Below are 18,760 nucleotides of genomic sequence, written 5' to 3' on the forward strand. Positions count from 1 at the left end.
TTGCAGTCAACCGAATCCAGCAAATGCTTGCATCGTCAGGTACGGTGCAGTTACAGGCACTAAACTCGATTCCTGCTCCTCAGCCCCCCTTCAGCTGTAGCTAAACATTGGTCGCGCAGAGATTTGATCAGCAGATGCAAGTACTTATTACCACCTACCTCTTATGCCCGCACTTGGACAAGTGTTATTTTGAGTCCATCAAAGTACGTTTGTGTTAAGCAGATGAAATAAGTGGGACTCCAATGGGGGTTACTTTGGTAACTCGCGGTAGAAGCATATTGAAGCTGATGTTTTCTGAAAGTGAGATCGCATACTACTGGGCAATTTCACATGAAAAATGCAAATGTCTACCCACCTTGTGGATATATAATACATTGAGCACTCCATCGAGCACTCCATCGACATCAGCTGCCTTGTCATCTTGTACTGCTTGATATACTCGACAGAAAACATATCACAATATCTCAGTAGATACTTCGCTCTCCGTAGATCCAGTCACAATGGATAATATGGCATCATGCAGAGAAGGGGTAAACCTTGGTTCCTTCTCCTAAATACTTGACGATTTGCACCCGCTTATCTGTGTTCCCTTCACCGCCTGCCCATCCATTTCGGGGCGGGGATGCAGACAAAGTAAGACACTAAGATCCAATCCCGGTCATGTGTTGGTCGTCTCTTGCATGATCAGCCTCAGCCTCTCTCAGCCGCCGCAGGATTCGATTTAAAGAAGAAAAAAATGATGAGGAAAAAAAGAGGAGCATTAGCACTGCTACTCACAAGAGAACAACAACACAATTACATGCCCCCATCTCCGTGATGCCAATCAACTAAAACCCCGACACCAGCTGAATCAACCGCTCCCGCGACATCAATCAACTCCAGCCAAACTCTCGTCTCCATGTTCCTGAGTTTAGCAGATCCCAGTGTCTGAGTCAGGCCTCAACTGGCAAATCATCTCCGGCATGGCGTACGACGACTCCATACGGCGCAGAGAACGCCCGCGCCGCTCCACTGGGGGTTCTGAAGCTTATTTTCAGGTTTGTACTCGTACTCGTGCGTCCAAGTATAGCACCATGATGGCTGACCGGACGGATGCGTGTAGCCGCCTCAACGTGCAAGGCGAGAGTTTACACGCCGCGATTTCCTCAATGAGAGCGGAGACGAATTCGTCCACCGCCGGGAATCCAATGATGAAGCTGAGCCATCTTCAGGGCCATTCATACTTCGCAGCCGGGTTGCTAGATCATCTCCTTCCCCCGTATTGCGGCAACGACGGACCTTGGGCAGAGAAAGCTCAGGGGCTGAGCTCACGACAGAGGAAGCCGTCATCACGGAGTCTCCCACTGCTTTTCATCATGCGGCCTCTTCAGATGACGATGATCGGATTACGCGTTTTAGAAGGCGTAGAGATTACGACGAACAAGACGACTCTCGCCCTGCCAGGGAGGAGATCATTATCGAGAGACGGGATGAGGATGAGCCGCGAGCGCGGGCACGATATGTCGATGCCGAAGAAGACGGGTATCGTGTCCGTCCCATGAGCCCCATCGTTGAAGACATTGATGCGTTTGACGACTTTCACTTTGTCTTTCCAGCAGAGGACCCAGCAAAGGATGCCGAACTGTCTGACCTAGACACCCCAACAACTGAGAGCGAATCGACACAGAAAATTGAACGCCCTCTTTCCAACGTCATCACTGCTCCTGGGATTTATTCTTCCAGCTACTCCGGGACAGCGGAGCTTGGGGCTCAGCACGATGTGAATTTGACACTCCTACACGACCCCAGAGGCCAAAAGCAGCCTCTGTTCCGATGGTTGTAAGTGCCAACTCCGCCCGCTATACACGCTTGTTTGTCCCCATTCATGTGCTTACTCTTATACAGACATGTTCGCCAAGACATAATGAACTTTGACGCATTCTGGGTATTGAAACTTAAATATTCCGTGGCTGACTCCAGGCTGATATTCCTTGCAGGTCCAAGTATCACGCCAAATCTACTTGCGTGATGCTGAAAGAAAGGCAGTGGCTAACCTGCAAGCCGAAGTTAAGCGGCAGTGCGTCAAGACTCGATACAATCCCCAAGGTGCAAAAGTAGGTTACATGGAGCCACGATGCATCCAGACTCCGATACAATCGTCCAATAAGAAACCTTCCGAGGACTCACATGCAGCCAACTGGATCTGTATACCGTATTTTCATCTACAGCAATATTCTGAATCCGTCTCAACTTCGAATACGGCACTATTCCCGGCTCAGACTTTACTCCAATCCCAATACTCTCGCAGTGGCCAACAGAGAGACATGGACCAAGCAGTGTGCCAGATTGGCCAAGTTCCGCGAGGGGAATGTTTTCACATCTCGCAACTGTGGTGCCTTATTGTCGGCAACAGTAGGTATTCTACAAGTTCCCGCAAAACTTTCTAGTCTGCTGACACCAAACTGGCGTCCTCGTCACCTGTGGTACAATGCCGCAGTCGCACTTGCAAGGCACAACCGTGAAAATGAACACGGAACCCGGCCAAGCAGGAGGAGGACCGGGCAGAATTCTCGTATCGTACGGGGGAGCAGTAATGTGGTCTTTGGCAACAAAGGAATGCCAAACGTGGTTTGTAAGTATCTCTCCGACATCTATCAAACGTTAACATGGCTGAGTGATTCCAGGCGTTCATCTCCCACTTTCGTCCCTTTTGGCCACGGAAGCTCGAATTCTGGCGCAAAGATCACCAGTTGACAACAGAAAACTGGGGCAAAATCTTGAACCTAGCCGAGGGGCAACACAGTGATGTGAGATTGAAATTGAAGATTGCGTATGGTGTTCCCGGCATCCTCACTAGCGGAATGGCTGTTTGGTGGAAATGTGGCTAATGAATACATCAGAGATGCACCCGATCTGCTACGAACAATTCTGAAACCAGATGCAACGGCCAACAAGGCATCTGAAAAGCGCCCCGAACAGTCGGCAACCGCACCAGAATACCTGCACGTTTTTACACTTTTGTCGAAGATTGCAGACTCATCCAATGATTCTATTCTCAAGGACCTTCAGGAACAACTATCGGCGGCCGAGAAGTTCTTGACAGAAAAGACTTCTTACACGGCACAGAGAGAATATAAGAGATGCGAACTCATGACGAGGGACGGTGTTAATGAGCAACTCGAGAAGCTGGGTGCCCGTATTGAAGAGAAAAAGAGCGATAAAGTCCGCCGCTCATATGAGGAAAGGCTCGACGTCTTCAACATGGCCGACACGTTGTTTCAACTATTCTTTCCTCTCACGTTCCACGGTCCTACAACGGGTAAATACTGGGGTGCTCTAAGCAAAAAGATGGAGGTAAGATTTTCTGGGCAATTCCATTTGTATGCATTGATTAACATCCAACTGTAATAGATGCCTGAACTTGACGAAGATGATGTTCACGCGTATTCAACTCCGGTTTCAACACTCAGAAGTACCCTCTGGGAGTTGACCCAGGACGTACAATCGTTTCAGAATCTCATGTCCTTTGCGGGCAAGGAAGACCGCGCCGCCATGGAACTGCCTCGTGAACTTGTGACTGCGTGGCTGCACATTGTTTTCGGCCTGACTTATGCCTATGAGGTCGGCTGGTACAACCATATGACAAAGGCAAGATCGCTGCTGAAAGAAGGGATGCAGAAAATGGTTGAAAGCATTTCCTCCCAAAATCTCTTGGACAGGGCTGTCATGCAGCCAACAGAAGTCATGTCACTGATAGCACTCAACCTCTTGCATGACGACGTGGGCAAATATGATGATATTTGTGATACATACTCGCTCTATCTCAATTCCTTGGTATGAAATGTCATCTAAACGAGGACGAGCCACAGCTGCTAACCATTACTAGGATACGGACATTACAACAAAGGCCCCCAGTCGGACATATCAGCATCGTATTGATCTGGTCAACCAAGAAATGACTGCCATTAAGCGAAATCTATCAAGACAGAGAAATATAATAGCTATGCTGAGAAACAGAACTAGCATTACAGACGGAAATTTCATGGTACGGTATGGGGAGGAAATGCCGGCACGTATGAGGGGAGAGTTTGGCGGTATGAAACGCAGAGATCCTCGACTTTTTGAGGATGAGAGAATCGTTAGACGCGGCGCAGACGATCAAGGCAGATTTGGCGTTCAGTTCTTGAACGAACTCGAGACGGCTTCCAAGTTGTCGTCGACGGACATGGGAGGGTTTCGAAGCCTCTTTCTCGCCGACTGTGCCAACCTCGTTGACCAGAGAGAGTACGAATTCCGGCGAAACACAGAGTATGCGGAGGATCTGGAGCGGGAGATTACGTATAAAATGGAGTGGACCAAGGATAGGCAAGAGAATGCCATTTACGCCTTCACCTTGGTCACCATCATCTTCCTGCCGCTGAGCGCCATCTCGAGCATCTTTGGCATGAACACCAACGACATCCGCAACATGGACTTTGACCAGTGGCTGTATTGGGTGGTTGCCTTGCCCGTGACGGTCATCATCATCATTGCCGGCCTATGGTGGATGGACGAGCTTAGCAACGCAACAGACTGGCTCGTTGGCAAACGCTGGCGCTCATCAAAGGGTGCCTCGCGGTCATCTGGGTCGAGTATGGATTACGACTCGGTGAGCCGTGCCAGCGAGGATGTGCCGGCTACCTACCGCCGATCTCGATATTCACGTCCGACTGTGCGGAAATATGCGGATACTATTGAGGTTCCCGTGTCTAGTATGCCGCCGCCACGAAGACGGAGGACATCTTTTTACAAGTACTGAGACATGTTGCGGCAAATACTGTTGGTATATACGTCTTGCAAGCATGCGCGTTAATCTTGAGCAATTTACGAAATTTACGAAATTTACGAAATTTACGAGCGCAGAAATGAGAGCCAAAAAGGATGAAAATGAAGACTACTATTTATAAACAATAACCATCCGTGACGTAAATTGCATTCGTTATGGGGTATGTGACCCAAGTGGTAAAACGTAATATTTCGTTACATCGTGATTCTCCCATATGTACTCTTAGATTTATAAGATGGGAGCCGTTCCATACATGTATTGCAAATAGATGTATTGCAAGTAGACAATCCCAAGTCGTCCCTCTGTAAACCTTTCCTTCCCCCGAAAAAAAAGCAATTCCATATCGAAATATCAGACAACGAAAAAAAAAAAAAAAAAAAAGAAGAAGAAGCTGTCAATTCAAAAAGCACTAGTCGTATCGGTATTCGCGATCCTTTATACGGATATTATAATCGCGCTCTCGATCCTCCTCGATATACCGCGGCGGAGAGGGCGATGACGCCCGGCGCCGGGCGGGGCTGCGCGGGGCGTCGACGTAGCGATACGTCTTGTACTGAGGCTCCATGGGGACGGGGACCGGGTAGGGGACGTATCGCTCCCTCTCGATGTAGACTTCTCTATCGCGCGACTCCTCGACGTCGCGATGGCTGTCGCGGTCGTGGTAGCGAGATAATTCGTCGTCGTCGCGGTGGCGGTGGTGGCTGCGGCTGCGGCTGCGGGAGTGGCTGGAGACGGAGGAGCGGGACTTGGAGCGGTGGTGGTGCTTGTCCTTGTTCTTCTTCTTCTTCTTTTTCTTGTCGTCCTTTTCGTCCTCGCTGACGGCGATTACTTCGATGAATTCTGGTTCGGGGGTGGGCCGGCGCAGAGGAGGTAGGGAGTAGACGGGTGCGGGAAAAGGAGAAGGAGGAGGCATCGGCGCTGGAGGGAGCGTGGGAGGCGGCGGAGGGGGGAGTTGGATGATTGCTGGCGGGGGACGAGGTGGGAGGGTGATGTATTCGACGGGAGGGGGCGATGGGGATGGGGATTCGGGGATGTAGCGGGTGACGTGGGTTTGGCGGGTGACGATGTCGGGGTCGGGAGGGCTGAGGTAGAGGCGCTTCTTGACGCCGTGGCGGCCTGGATTGCTGATGTTAGTGGTGTTGATGATGAGTTTGAAGGTGAGAATAGGTGAGAGTAGTGAGGGTGAGGGTGAGAGTGAGTGAGAGAGAGGGTGACTTACCCATGATGAAGAATAAGAGGGTTGAAGAAGAAGAGTGTTTGCGCTGATGAAGTTGCGATGCGATGCGATGCGATGGTTTGTGTGAGTGGTTGGTTGGTTGAGTGAGGATGAATGAGAGTGAGGAAAGACTGGTAAGGTAGGTTGGTGTATGTACGGATAAGATAAGCGCCAAGGTGAAAAAAGGCTGGGATCAGGTGTGACGTCTTAGGAGTCTCGTGAGCTGGTTGGTTGGGTGGCTTGTATGTATATGCGAGACACTGCCTATAAGGATAGAATTAATTGCACAAAGAGGAGAAGAGAGAGAGGGCAGATTAAGTAGCGATGATTCTAGTTTATTCTAGTACCAGGCACCAGAATGTGAATGGCTGGCTGACTCCAAGGCTGCTTTGGAGAAAGAGGCACAGAGTACCTGGACACTGCTGTACGACGTCATGGGTTAAAACAGGGAATACGAGTGGCAGAGTTGCGGTGTGGGGCGGGCCGGGTGTCTGGACGAGCTGCGCCTTGGGGGAGGGAAACATGTTGATTTATGCAATTTAGGCGACAGATGGACGATAACTAATGTATGATAGTATAGAGGAATAGAGCCAAAGATGTGTATTATGGAGAAGTAGATCAAGTAGAGGGCAGGCAATCAGTTGGCACTTCAAGCAGATGGATGAGAGAAAAATGATGGCTTCATCCCCCCTACCCGGGAGCTACTACAATTGATGGAGATTATTATCTGAAAAGGCTGATTTATTTATGCATTGCGTGTCATTCTATTATTGAAACATCATGTCAAATCATTCTGCTCATGCTCATGCTCATGCTCATGCTCATGTACTCACACAAATGTTGCTCTATACTTACACTCGACTCCTTTCTTTCCAAGCCCAACTTCAAACCAACTTACTAGCATCCATACTCTAATATCTCACAGACTCACACACAGATATGCTCTATTATCAGTTTCGAAATCTCGCCCACTCACTGTCTTACCCAGGGTTCTTCTTCTTTCTCATCATCATCTTCTTCATCTTTTCGTCTTCTTACCGCTCATGCCTTGGCCTCCCCCCGCTGCTGATGCATTGGACTTACTCCTCATACATCTGTTATGGTACACTCTAGGGCTGGTAGTCGATGGCCTCTCTGATTCTACTTCTGCTGCGTCTGCTTCGGCGCCGTCTGTGCCGAACGAGTTCCAGGTGCCTGTTTCGCTGCCTGTGCTTCCCGCAACACTTGGAGCTTGGTACACTAGCGTGGACTCTTCTTCGCTGTACTCTTTGATATCGGCGTATCGTTTCTCCCAAGACTTGCATGTTGAAGCTTTGCTGTTTCGTCCATCAAGACTATCAGGAGTGCCCCTTCTGGCATGCTCCTGTTCATCGGAATAATTTTTGGCGTAGGCTTTATTTTTCTGGTATAGGTCATATTGCCCTAGCACACGATCAAATAAAGCTCCCAGCTCAAGCTCACTCGGCAAGATGGAGTCTGCCGATGATCGGTAGTGGCCAAGCGCTGTTCGGTATTCTACTTGGTCTGCGGCAATGGCAGCCGACCATCGTTTCCACGAGGGCATGCATAGAATCTCGGGAAAATACGGTTGACGCAGCAGAGACGGAAGCAGTGCGTCCAAGAGACCAGCAAGAGCGTGTCGCATCGGCTTCATGAGCTCGAATAGCGGCTCTGAATATAAAATATCGATGGAATTGATAAAATAGGTGGCAATGGACCTGCTGGTTTTGTAGTCCATTTCCTTGTAGATGTAGTAGGCGTTGAGGTATGTGGAGAGATCTTTGGAAGTGTCTTCGAGGATGGACAGGATGCGCGATGCCATTGCGGGAATCTGAAAGTTGACTGCTGCGCAATAAGCAAGGACACAACGGGGGATGTGTATAAAGTTGAGCGGTTGGTTCGTGTCTCGCTCGCAAATCTCGAGGTCTGCAGGAAATTGATTCTCTAAATTAGCTGAGATGCGGGAAATGATGATTGCTGTGAGGGAAGATGCCATACTTTTGGTGTACATGAAGAAGAGGCAAGGCTGCACTGCTCCGATGGCGTGTGGTAGATGTATCTCGATGGGCGATCCATCCTACAACGAGAGGAATCAGCAATGTGAATTTGGTTTTCTTGGCTGTATTTTTGTTTACCTGGTTTGGTGGAGGGAGCTTGTCGCGAAACCACCCCGATCGCCGCGTGAGGATATCGCGGTGCAATTGGAACACGCTTTTTTCCACGTACAAATAGACGTTTGATCCAAAGGGATGTCTCCAAAGGCTAAACACAATTTAATTTCATCAGCAAAAGGCATTTCCTCTTTCTTCGGAATAAGAGTGAGGTTAAAAAAGTAGTGGCAGTCGGTGCTCACATCTTGGCAGCCTGGTCGGCCTCCTCTTCCAGAATCAACCTCGTCGGCGTGCTGATTCGAGAAACGCCAGAGATAGAAATAGACTCTTCGGATTGTGCTTCTTCATTTGTCGAGCAACTTGATTTCGACACGTCGCACGGCGGAGATGCGTGAGTCTCTGCTGTCTCGCTGGCCGCAGTGTCGGCGGCGACTCCAGAAGTGCCCAGCTCTGGAAATTCTTCGTCCGCCAGCGGTTGAGTCTTGGTGGAGGAATCCTCGTGATCGGAAGCTGCTACTGGGATCGGGTTTCGATTCCACGGATTTGTTTTGGGGGGAGATGCTGGCTTTAGACTTGATTCGGCTGTGTCTTTGGGCTTCCAGGTTGGTTTTGACAGCTTTTGGCTTCGGCCGTCGAGCGAGGTTGGCTTCGTTTTTGCCATTTTCCGGCATGAGCTATTCGATTGGTAAGAATGGATGGAGCTTAAGTATGTATGGCGATTTTCATTTGTTGCTAGATGATGCTCATATTGAGAGAGGTAGAGTGAGGTAGAGTCGGGGAGCCTGAGTGTGGCTTCAAACAACAGCGAGGATGGATTTTTGTTTGGAATAGAATGAGTGTGATTGTGAGTTGTAGGAGTGAGTGTGAATATGCGTTTGCGCTTACTTTTGAACAAGGCCATTTTTAATCACAGCGAGGATTGCCAGCTGGAGGAGGATGATTGAGCAAAAGAGCGGCAGTGTCAACAGTTGGCGGCCGAGTGACAGGACGGGCAGCCATGAAAAGGTCGTCCGGATGATGAACTGCTGCTGGCTCTTGAGCAGGACGGCGTGGGCAATGTTTAAGTCATCATCGTAGATGCCAGCAGCGGACGTCATGTTGGGAACGAGTTGGTTGAGGTTGAGGTTGTGATGGTGATGTCAATTCACATAAGGTCTGTTTGGGGAATCGAGGAGAGGCCATGATGACTTCAATGTGCTGTATTATATCGATTGATTCAGATAGCACGTTACGTGTAATAGGACCATCCATCAGCTATTATTACGGCGAATTAATACCGTCCGGCCTGTTTTGGCTATTAATTAGGCTATTGGCGGGCAGAGTTTATTATCCATATTGCCAAGTTTGACAGCTGGGCTGCTAATCTGCTGGCCGTTCTGGTTGTGGAAATGATGTAAATGTTCCACGATGCAGTGCTACCGTGTATAAATAGCCTGAGACTTGCGGCTGCTAATTGATTTTGATTTGATTTGATTCCCGGGGAATTGGGAGCAAGTTGGATAGGTACGTACATCTACCCATGGCAGAGCAAACAAGCAAACAAACATTTAATTGGCATTACCTGATGGTCTGTATATTCACATTCTCACATTCACAGCCATCTCTTATCGTGACTATCAGACATAAAATACAAGTCCATATCATCCAGTCTCAATCTATTCTTTTTCTATTTAATTCAGCCCATTAAAAAAGATCAAATGCTTCAACTCTATCGTAACACTTTGCCCGTCCGAGTGCTGCTTGGCCCCAATAGGCTTAGCCCCCCACTGCCTGAGCTATCCCCTCCTTGACCCCTCCAAAAAGCTTACATAGCAAGCAATCGCAATCCATTCGCAGGCTTCCAACCCGTTACACAATCATCACCAGTTTGTTTCTCTCTCTTTCTTTCTCCCCATAAAGACCAGCCTCACCCTTTTCTTTTTCTTTATTCCTCTACTCTGCCCTATATAACCGCCTGACCGAATCACGCTGCTACAAACAACAAACACAACATTCGCAGAAATGACAGACTCGCTGGTTCACGTCACCTCCAAGGCGCAATTCGACGACCTTCTTAGCAGTTCCCGCATCGTCGTCGCCGACTGTGAGCATCTCCCCGCCATGTCCAGATCTCTCGCGATTGTTGATTGTCTGCTGCATTGAATCTATTATCTTGTCACCTTGTCATCATATCATCATGTCGTCTTGTCATCTTTGTCGCTGACCAACATCTTCTTCTTAGTCTACGCCGACTGGTGCGCGCCCTGTAAACAAATTGCGCCTCTCTACGCATCCCTCGCCGAGCAAATCTCCCGCCCAAACCTCCTCACCTTTGTCAAGATCGACAACGACGCCAACCAGGATCTCGCAAAAGAGTATGGCATCACTGCCCTGCCTACCTTCCTCTTGTTCCGAAGCGGCCAAGTCATCCACAAAGTCCAGGGCGCAAACCCGACCGAGCTCAGAGCCGTGATTGAGAAGCTGGCCTCCGAACTGGAGTCGCTGGCAGAGGGCTCGGGCTCAGGCTCAGGAACTGGCGGCATCTGGAAGGGCGCCGAGATCCCCAGAGGCTACAGCGACATCACAGACCAGGTCGAGCTTAGAGGGTGTGAACTCTTGAATGCCGACGACGATGCTGGCCCTGTCAAGGTTCTCTTTGAGAGCTCTCAGCCGAGTGCCTTGAGAGAGGGTGCGTCGGCTGCCAAGGACTGGGTGCAGAGCGGATCCGACGACCAGCTTCTCCTCTTTATCCCCTTCCAGTCGACCATCAAGCTCCATACACTACAGGTCAGTGATTTTGGAATTCATTCTTGACGATATATGCATCTTTGACTGACTCCGAGAGCAGATCACCTCCTTCCCCCCCGAGGGCAACAGCGATGTATCACGACCCGGCGTCCTCCATCTCTTCATCAACCGCACATCCAACATGGACTTTGGGGAGGCAGAGGATGCAGAGCCCACACAGGCCATCACACTGGAGCCCCAGGACTGGAACGCCGACGGCACGGCAAACATTAGCCTGCGATTTGTCAAGTTCCAAAAGACAACGACCCTCACCATTTTTGTCCAGAAAGGCGACGGCGAGGCGGAGACTGTGCGCATCGACCGGATCAAGCTCATTGGAGAGGCTGGTGCGAAGAGGGACATGGGCAAGTTGCAAAAAATGGATGATGAAGAGTAAATACGGCTGAGCAGCTGAAAAAGAAAGAAAAAACAAAGAAGCTGTCTCTGCGATCGCGTCCCTCTTTTTTCCCCGTCTTTAGAAGATATATCAAGATATCAAGTGCTTGACGAGCATTGGAGTTTGGGATGCAATGAATAAAACGATTCACGATGGCTGACGCATGTGATGGCCAATTCATTCAGATGAAAGGCATCCTGCTTGACGAGGAGATGATGTTCCATCTTGACAAGTAAATTCAATTAGCATCAAGGTCGGAAGGATTCGCCAGAGTCTGCACCGATCCAATTATACTGGACATTGATTCGATGCGCAGACTCAACGCCTTCACTGACATTGATACAGTCAGCCACAACAAATCCAGAAAATTCAAAAGAGCAACAATTAAAGAGATATGAACCTATAGGACTCATCGCAAACTCTGGTGTTTTAATTGTTTACCTTTTGCCTTGTAATCCCGAAATACTTCGCACTGTTTTGCTAGACCGTAAGATTACTCGCTGCATGTGGTATAATATCATCCAATGCCCTCCCGTTTCTCCAATTCTAGAACGGTCAGCTCACGCCCAACATCATCTCTCCACAGCCAACAATTCATCATGTCAAAATACCTTCGTCAGTACTGGCCTGGGTCGCCAACAAAGACTGAAAAAGACTTGCCCGACTTGCAAGGACGAGTATGTCTGCATCACACACTTTCTCATTACATCTTGACAGCTCTCTTACACGGTGACAGGTCTTTATTGTCACAGGCGGCACGGGGGGCATCGGTCTGGCCGTAGCAACAGCCTTATTCCACGGCAATGCAGCGCGAGTCTATCTCCTCGGGCGATCTGATTCTGCCGGCTCAACGGCCGTGAGCACCATCGCCAAATCAGATCCCCCGGGCGACATGAAGCGTCGCAGCGCAGACGGCGACGGCGTTGTCAAGTTCCTCAACCTGGATCTCTCGGACTTGCAGGGCATCAAGAAGACGGCCGAGGCCTTTCTGGCGGCAGAGACTCGCCTGGATGTCATCTGGCACAATGCGGGCGTCATGGCCCCTCCCGAGGGAAGCGTCAGCAAGCAGGGCCACGAGCTTAGCTTTGCGACTAACGTGCTAGGTCCCTTTTTGCTGCAGCAGTTTCTGACTCCGATTCTCGTCAAGACGGCGGAGAGCGAAGGTGTGGCCAAGGGATCTGTTCGTACTTGTTGGGCGGCCTCTGTCGAGTTTCCTGATCCTCCTGGCGAGGATGGCATCGTGTGGGATGACTGGGCGCTGAGTTCGTCGGAGTTTTCTGGGTTGAATGGGCGAGTGCAGCGGTATGTGCAGAGTAAATGGGCCAATGCCATTCTCGCGACGGAAATGGCCAAGAGATATCCCCAGATTGTCAGCGCGTCGTTCAACCCTGGCGCCATCAAGACGGATCTCACTCGTCACGCGCCGGGCATCTTGAAGAGTGTCCAGGGGTTCTTGTCGTATCCGGCTCGGTTGGGGGCCTTGACGGAGCTGCAGGCCGGGTTTGGGAGCGAGGTGGCTGAGTATAATGGGTGTTATCTGATTCCATGGGGGAAGATTGGGAGTCCGGTTCCAAAGGTTGTGGAGGGGATTCAGAAGAGGGCGTCGGGGGAGAGGTTGTGGAATCTCTGTGATGGCTTGGTCAAGGAGTTTTACTAAAGACTGTTTGTGCCATGGATGTTTATATTCATGGGATATAGCATGAGCATGTATTGATCTGTCTGTATTGCTTCTATCTCCAACTAGGGGTTTTGCTTCATCAAGTGGCCTATTGCGTTCTCATGTAGTCACTTTTGTCATTGGCGAGAGTAATTCCTGTTGAGATCGTGTAGTTGATTGACCAGCTTCTTATTTAGAGGGCATATTGATATCTTTTTCTCTCTCTCTTATGTTTTGGATCTGCCATTACTGTATATATACCCACATTTTATACATTTACTACATCTACTACATCTACTACATCTACTACATCTACTGCGTCTATGGTCCAGTATCCATTTTAGATATAGAGAGATAATCATCTATAGTCCATTACCCTACATGTTAATATAGATACATGCGTAAAAGCATCCACTATCTAAGGTTTCAGGGTAAAAATATCGAAAGGACAATCAATATACATCAGTTTCATATGTGAGCTGTCCTTAGATGAAGATTCATGTCCTGTCTGTATTTATTTTGGTTACGGTAAAAGAAATATCGAACTTATCTTCTGTCGCATTTGATATTATAGTCGCAGTCCTCTGTCCAGATTCAGAGTTTTGGTGCAGTTCCTTCCAGTCACAGTTACATGAAAGGAAGCCACGCTGTTGTTCTTGCATTTGGACCAAAACTCTGTTTGGACGCATATAAAAACTCTCCGCCAGAGTTTCGTCTTTCTTTCTCCTCCATCCTCATAGCCATTGTTACCAGAGTCAGCACGAGCACGAGCACGAGCACTAGCACCAGCAGCAACGACGACGACGAAGAAGAGGACTATGATATCGATGATGACACTGCTTTAAGCAGTGGCCGTAAAGGCCAGGCACGCCGTAGGCTCAGATGAATGGGTCCATTATTATTATGAACTGTTTGGTGCCCTCGCCAGCTTTTCGGCGTTTGTTGGGATGGTGGCCCTCTTGGTGGACGGCAAGTGGTGGCTTTGGACCACCTATAAAAGTCGCCCCCATCTCTCTATGTGTCCCTTGATGATGATCTCCATCCCTCCATACCCGGCCCCGGACTTGGTCACGACTCCGACTCCGTTTTTACCTCCACTCCCTCCCGTTCCCGGCCACGGCCTCCTCATCCCCGTCGCCGGCCTCGCCTCGGCCCAGTCTCAGCAGCAGCATCAGAAGAAGAAGAAGAAGACGCAGAAGAAGAAAGCGGGCGAGAGCAAGCCCCCTTGGCGCGTCTAAGGGCAGGTCTACTACATCTATTGCGTCTATCATCCAGTACGCGGCACTCTTGTTTCTTGGTCACTTAATTCACTTCACTTCGCCAAACTTCTATTCTCCTCCTTCATCATTCATTTCAAACAGCCTCCTTCACCCGTTGTTGACGATCTCTTCGTCAGCGGCCTCGCGAAGCGTGAGAAGACAGACTGCTACCCTCACCATCCACCTTACCCTGACCGTGTGCCTGAAGTTTGTCAGTTCCCGAGAACACACAAGCGAGCAAAATGGCGCCGCCAACGAATCCGACCGTCACGGTGTGCCCACCTCCTTACAACGTGCAGTGGCCAGATAGAAACGAACAAGCGAAGACCGCATACCGAAAATTGAGAAAGGGATACGCTGAAAGAGACGCCATCAACTTTATCACACTGACGAAGGAAGAAGAGAGAGATAGTCATCTATAGCTCATTATTCTGCATGTCAATATACCTACGTAAAAGCATGCGGTTTTCAATGTTCCAGGATGTCGAAAGAACAATCAATACACATCAGCTCTATATGTTAGCTGCCCTTCGGTGGACATTCATGTCCTGCCGCGTCTGATACTGTATCCGCAGCCTTCCTTCCAGATTGAGTGTTGGTGTAGTTCCTTCCAGTGACAGAGACAAGAATGGAAGTCGCTGTGTTGCTGTTGCTGCTTTTCTGATGGCTATTAGGGCCATTGCTCCTTCCTGCCTTTGAACAAAACTCAGTTTCCACGCATTTCAAAATCTCCTCCACCAAAGTTTCGTCTTTCTTTCTCCTCTATCGCCATCGCCATCAGAACCAGCACCAGCACCAGCAGCAACAACAACGACGACGACGAAGAAGAAGAAGAAGAAGACGAAGAAGAAGAAGAAGAAGAAGACGATGATGATGGCGATGACGACGACGACGACGATGATACTGCTCCAAGCAGTGGCCGTAAAGGCCAGATACGCCGTGGGCTCAGACGAATGGGTCCATTATCATTTTGAAATGGCTGGCATCCTTGCCAGATTTGCGTTCCTGGTGGCCCTCTTGGTGGGCGGCGTGTGGTGGCTTTGGACCACCAAAAAGGGCGGCCGTGAGAGCGGCCAAGATGCCGTCTTCAGCTGCCCCCAGTGCGGCTGTCGTCTCGCCGTCTCCCCGGCCCAGCAGCAGCAGCAGTAGAAATCGGGCGAGAGCAAGCCCGTTTGGCGCCCAAGGGCAGGTCGTCACCCCAGCCAGAGCCTCTGGCCTGGCTGGGGCCTGAACCACGGAGACTGTGGGTCAGACGCTTCAATCATTCAAAAGCGTACCCGTTCAGGTCTAGTAGGCATCATTAAAGCCGAAGCCAAAGCAGCTCCATCGCCTTGCAAGTCAAACAAAACGCAGGCGTAAAGACGACCTTCACCAAAAGCCCTCGCCAAACACACATGCTTCAGCTCTTCTTCCTCGCTCTACCAACCATTGCATCAAATATGCTCGCCCGCCATATACCACAGTTTCTCTGCTTGCATCAACAATCAATGCTGTCACGGAATACATGATACCAAGAGACAAACGACGTTTCATATCGTTGCTGGGAACCAATCACTGCCGAACATCATGGACCGAGAGAGGAATTTGGGAATATATTTGCTGGGAAACATCACACACAACACTACCAACCAAGAGGAGACGATGAGTTTGGGAAGATATTCCTTGGGGACCAATCACTGTTCATGGCATCACTGATCCAAATGGGACGAGATACATGGGATTCAAGCAGCAGACAGCAAAATTTGGGTCGACATTGGTTTGGTATGCATACGCAGGGAGTGATACGAAAAGTGGAACAAGGGATTGAGGATGGACATCTGGTTGCCTTTTGTTTCCGTGTTTGCTCAAGATGGGACACACTAGGACTTACAGCGAAAACACTCTTACTCAACATGGACAATTCCCGTGGTATGATTGGCTGCAGGAGTTGCAAGCATATGGCAGAGGAACAGCATGATCTTTGCCTGGATGATTATAGCCGGAGAGATCTCTACGGGTATCACGGATCAGCATGGACGAGGAGTTGGACGATCTAGATACTGGACAATGACTGGGATCAGCTTCGCTCAAAACTCATCTTCATTGTCTCTCAACTCTGGAGGTCCGCCGCCACAACATAATTGAAATAGACGTGGGATTTCACTCTGTCACCAAGGTTTTGACTCAAATGAGATTCCAAATCGAACTTGATCTACGGGCAATGGGCCATCATCACCCAGATACATGTTTTTTTCTTTCTGTACGTGCTAGTGAAAAGGAGATGACGATGTCATTGTCAAGTTCCATGCTCGTAGCGACACATATCACCAGGCTACATCACCAACGACAGATATTGTTCTTCGCCCGCACGAAGTCTCATTTTCCTCTTTCTGAGATTTTGAAATGTCAGGTGTATGTAACGAATCTAGAGAGATTACATTACCAGGAGAGACCTTGGGGTACAACGACCCAGCACTTTTGATGTTGGCTGTGTATACGACGTTTCCCGAGATGATACTCCATCAACCATTTATCCACAACGAAATGGACATACGATCTGTTATTCATATGTGTCGAAGTCCTGTTTGTTTGCCGCCGTCGATTGAGATTATATCGAGTTTGGTTCCCAAAGGACTTTCAGTTATCCATGATTTCTGCATGGTCGTGATTGCACCATGGCTTACGGGGATGTCGACGTATGGCAATTGAACAGGACTGTGCCGGAAACCATGTCGCCAAGGAAATCAATTTGTTTGCTCTCTTTGACGCAAAAAGGTCTGAGATTTTTTCATGCGCGCTTTGCTCTATAATGCGAGTGGACATTCTCTAGTGATACAACTTTAGAACGGTTCTTTTTGGTTCGCCAAATACGGCTTGAATCAAAACCCAGGAGCAAATATTGGCAACGGATCGATCAAAGAGTTTTTATCACGATGAAGGCGCCTTGATGGAAGTTACCGATATGGCATGCCACCATTACAACATGAATACCAGTGACTCGGCACTCAGGCTCATGCACAATTTCGCAAGCCTCATAAAACCTTCGGCCGTGCGATATTTTACCCTTCTCGGCGTATTTTTGAGGTGGGCTACATGATATTGAGGACATCTTCCAGCTTCCAGCTTTGTGACAAAGAGTCATCCTGTACTAATCGCAAAGCTGCAGGATACAAGAAGAGGAAAGTTCAGGCAACAATAAACGCAACTGATAAGCTACGCTCAAGAGCAAGGTGACTCGGCAGACGCAATATATAAGGTTTGGGGTGGTGCATTTGGCTGGAGCATAACATACTTTGATAGCGACTGGTGGCAGAATTCAATCTATTATCGCAAGGTACCCACGCTCTTGATTCCCAGCAAACTATATTACACAGTCTGCTCTCCTTTCACAACTGGCTGTTCTTTCTTGTAGAAAAGCTTCAGTACGTCGCTTTTTCTGTACACTTCCCATGACATCCATAACCTATTCACATGATCAACGCCCCATTCTCGAATCTGCCCAATATTGTATCCCAAGCTTATGCCTCATCGCGTTCTTGAGAGCGCACATGAAACACCCCGTTGGGTGTGTGATGAGTAACTTCTTCAAGGCCACGTCGCTCCAGTTGCCGAGCCGTAAGCCAAACTCGTTTAAGAACCTCAAACTCATATTGTGGCCGATGATTGACGCCGGTGCCTGTTAGTAAAGCACGCCATTTGGGGTCGTTGGGATCCAGCCCTGCTCCCAGATCTCTGTAGCAAGTATACCTTATATCAAGGAAGGCCCCATTTAGTTGTATGTAACACTCCGTATCGGAGTGACATATCGTACATGAGGTTATATGGGTGTAGGGCCCTTGGAAGTTGTTCCATTTCTGCATCGGATGAGACGAACAACGTGGCGGTATGCTTCTCACCCACGCTTCTGCTTCACACATGCCATCTCGAATCCCAAAGTGCGGCGTATGGACCGTCAGGTTTTGATGCGGGCAGCCTATGAAGTGTTCCGGTGAACTTTCGTGATTCTTGTAAAACGCGGTGTGTATTTCTTGTTTCTGCAAAAAGCGTCCATTGTGAAAATATATCTCGTTTGACCACTCATATTGCGTCTCTTGAGCAGAGCAAGCGCTTCCTTCGAGGGAAAGCTCTGGGATAAAAGTTGTCTCAATTTCTGAATTGAGCCGGCGGCTGATGCAGTTGAGGTTGCTCATTGAAAGATAATACCGTATGGACTGATGGATAGGCGTGAGTGTGAAGCTTGATGTATTCGGCATATTTCTAAAAACATTGCAAGCAGCTCCGAGTAGCTCAAAAGGAGCTGGGTTCGGCGTCTGTAGCGAATTGTGATCGCTGCAACAGCCTTGAAGAGGCGTGCAAGTGCACATTGTGTTTGAGCATGCGCTCTCCCTGTTCAATGAGGGTAAATTTGTCTCGGTGGATGATTCCCCATGGTGCTGAGTAGGTGTATAATGAATATTATTGTGCTCGTGGAGGTATCGTAGAGCCTCGTTCCCCAGTGATGAAACGGAATCTTGAGAACGAGTAATGGAATCTCTGGAGGTTGCGGATCTTGGACAATATGGGGGAGGATT

General features: G+C 49.1%; 7 protein-coding genes across 7 annotated transcripts; 4 read left to right on the forward strand and 3 right to left on the reverse strand.

The window, feature by feature from the left end:
* Window positions 1-962: 962 nt before the first annotated feature.
* Window positions 963-4,777, forward strand: M431DRAFT_129003 (hypothetical protein; the record flags this gene model as incomplete). Its single annotated transcript, XM_024912386.1, has 9 exons — window positions 963-1,037; window positions 1,103-1,818; window positions 1,885-1,924; window positions 1,977-2,391; window positions 2,571-2,611; window positions 2,664-2,809; window positions 2,880-3,333; window positions 3,391-3,813; window positions 3,866-4,777. 9 exons carry the CDS (start codon window positions 963-965, stop codon window positions 4,775-4,777), a joined length of 3,222 nt encoding a protein of 1,073 aa, XP_024767774.1.
* A 42-nt stretch (window positions 4,778-4,819) lies between these two features.
* Window positions 4,820-6,281, reverse strand: M431DRAFT_514003 (hypothetical protein). Its single transcript, XM_024920136.1, has 2 exons — window positions 6,024-6,281; window positions 4,820-5,920 (listed from the first exon to the last, which is right to left on the reverse strand). Exons 1-2 carry the CDS (start codon window positions 6,025-6,027, stop codon window positions 5,214-5,216), a joined length of 711 nt encoding a protein of 236 aa, XP_024767775.1. The 5' UTR covers window positions 6,028-6,281; the 3' UTR covers window positions 4,820-5,213.
* Window positions 6,282-6,695: 414 nt separating this feature from the next.
* On the reverse strand, window positions 6,696-9,333 carry M431DRAFT_514004 (hypothetical protein). The gene is made up of 5 exons (XM_024920137.1): window positions 9,017-9,333; window positions 8,374-8,805; window positions 8,156-8,282; window positions 8,019-8,097; window positions 6,696-7,946 (listed from the first exon to the last, which is right to left on the reverse strand). Exons 1-5 carry the CDS (start codon window positions 9,226-9,228, stop codon window positions 7,039-7,041), a joined length of 1,758 nt encoding a protein of 585 aa, XP_024767776.1. The 5' UTR covers window positions 9,229-9,333; the 3' UTR covers window positions 6,696-7,038.
* A 399-nt stretch (window positions 9,334-9,732) lies between these two features.
* M431DRAFT_514005 (hypothetical protein) lies at window positions 9,733-11,721 on the forward strand. The gene is made up of 3 exons (XM_024920138.1): window positions 9,733-10,214; window positions 10,353-10,897; window positions 10,959-11,721. The coding sequence occupies exons 1-3, from the start codon at window positions 10,133-10,135 to the stop codon at window positions 11,292-11,294; spliced, it is 963 nt and encodes a 320-aa protein (XP_024767777.1). The 5' UTR covers window positions 9,733-10,132; the 3' UTR covers window positions 11,295-11,721.
* A 172-nt stretch (window positions 11,722-11,893) lies between these two features.
* On the forward strand, window positions 11,894-12,951 carry M431DRAFT_100869 (hypothetical protein; the record flags this gene model as incomplete). The annotated part of the gene is made up of 2 exons (XM_024911269.1): window positions 11,894-11,971; window positions 12,031-12,951. The coding sequence occupies 2 exons, from the start codon at window positions 11,894-11,896 to the stop codon at window positions 12,949-12,951; spliced, it is 999 nt and encodes a 332-aa protein (XP_024767778.1).
* A 631-nt stretch (window positions 12,952-13,582) lies between these two features.
* On the forward strand, window positions 13,583-15,359 carry M431DRAFT_11247 (hypothetical protein; the record flags this gene model as incomplete). The annotated part of the gene is made up of 2 exons (XM_024911835.1): window positions 13,583-13,823; window positions 14,992-15,359. The coding sequence occupies 2 exons, from the start codon at window positions 13,583-13,585 to the stop codon at window positions 15,357-15,359; spliced, it is 609 nt and encodes a 202-aa protein (XP_024767779.1).
* A 2,348-nt stretch (window positions 15,360-17,707) lies between these two features.
* M431DRAFT_100790 (hypothetical protein) lies at window positions 17,708-18,442 on the reverse strand (the record flags this gene model as incomplete). Its single annotated transcript, XM_024911254.1, has 1 exon — window positions 17,708-18,442. One exon carries the CDS (start codon window positions 18,440-18,442, stop codon window positions 17,708-17,710), a length of 735 nt encoding a protein of 244 aa, XP_024767780.1.
* Window positions 18,443-18,760: the final 318 nt, after the last annotated feature.

The sequence above is a fragment of the Trichoderma harzianum genome (assembly GCF_003025095.1).
Source record: "Trichoderma harzianum CBS 226.95 unplaced genomic scaffold M431scaffold_29, whole genome shotgun sequence".
NCBI lineage: Eukaryota > Fungi > Ascomycota > Sordariomycetes > Hypocreales > Hypocreaceae > Trichoderma > Trichoderma harzianum.

Coding starts and splice junctions, on each gene's coding strand:
- M431DRAFT_514005 (XM_024920138.1), top strand. CDS start 10,133: ATGACAGACTCGCTGGTTCACGTCACCTCCAAGGCGCAATTCGACGAC. Junction 10,215..10,352: donor CCGCATCGTCGTCGCCGACT/GTGAGCATCTCC, acceptor TCTTCTTCTTAG/TCTACGCCGACTGGTGCGCG. Junction 10,898..10,958: donor TCAAGCTCCATACACTACAG/GTCAGTGATTTT, acceptor CTCCGAGAGCAG/ATCACCTCCTTCCCCCCCGA.
- M431DRAFT_514004 (XM_024920137.1), bottom strand. CDS start 9,228: ATGACGTCCGCTGCTGGCATCTACGATGATGACTTAAACATTGCCCAC. Junction 8,806..9,016: donor AAAAATGGCCTTGTTCAAAA/GTAAGCGCAAAC, acceptor CCAATCGAATAG/CTCATGCCGGAAAATGGCAA. Junction 8,098..8,155: donor AGCTCCCTCCACCAAACCAG/GTAAACAAAAAT, acceptor CTCTCGTTGTAG/GATGGATCGCCCATCGAGAT.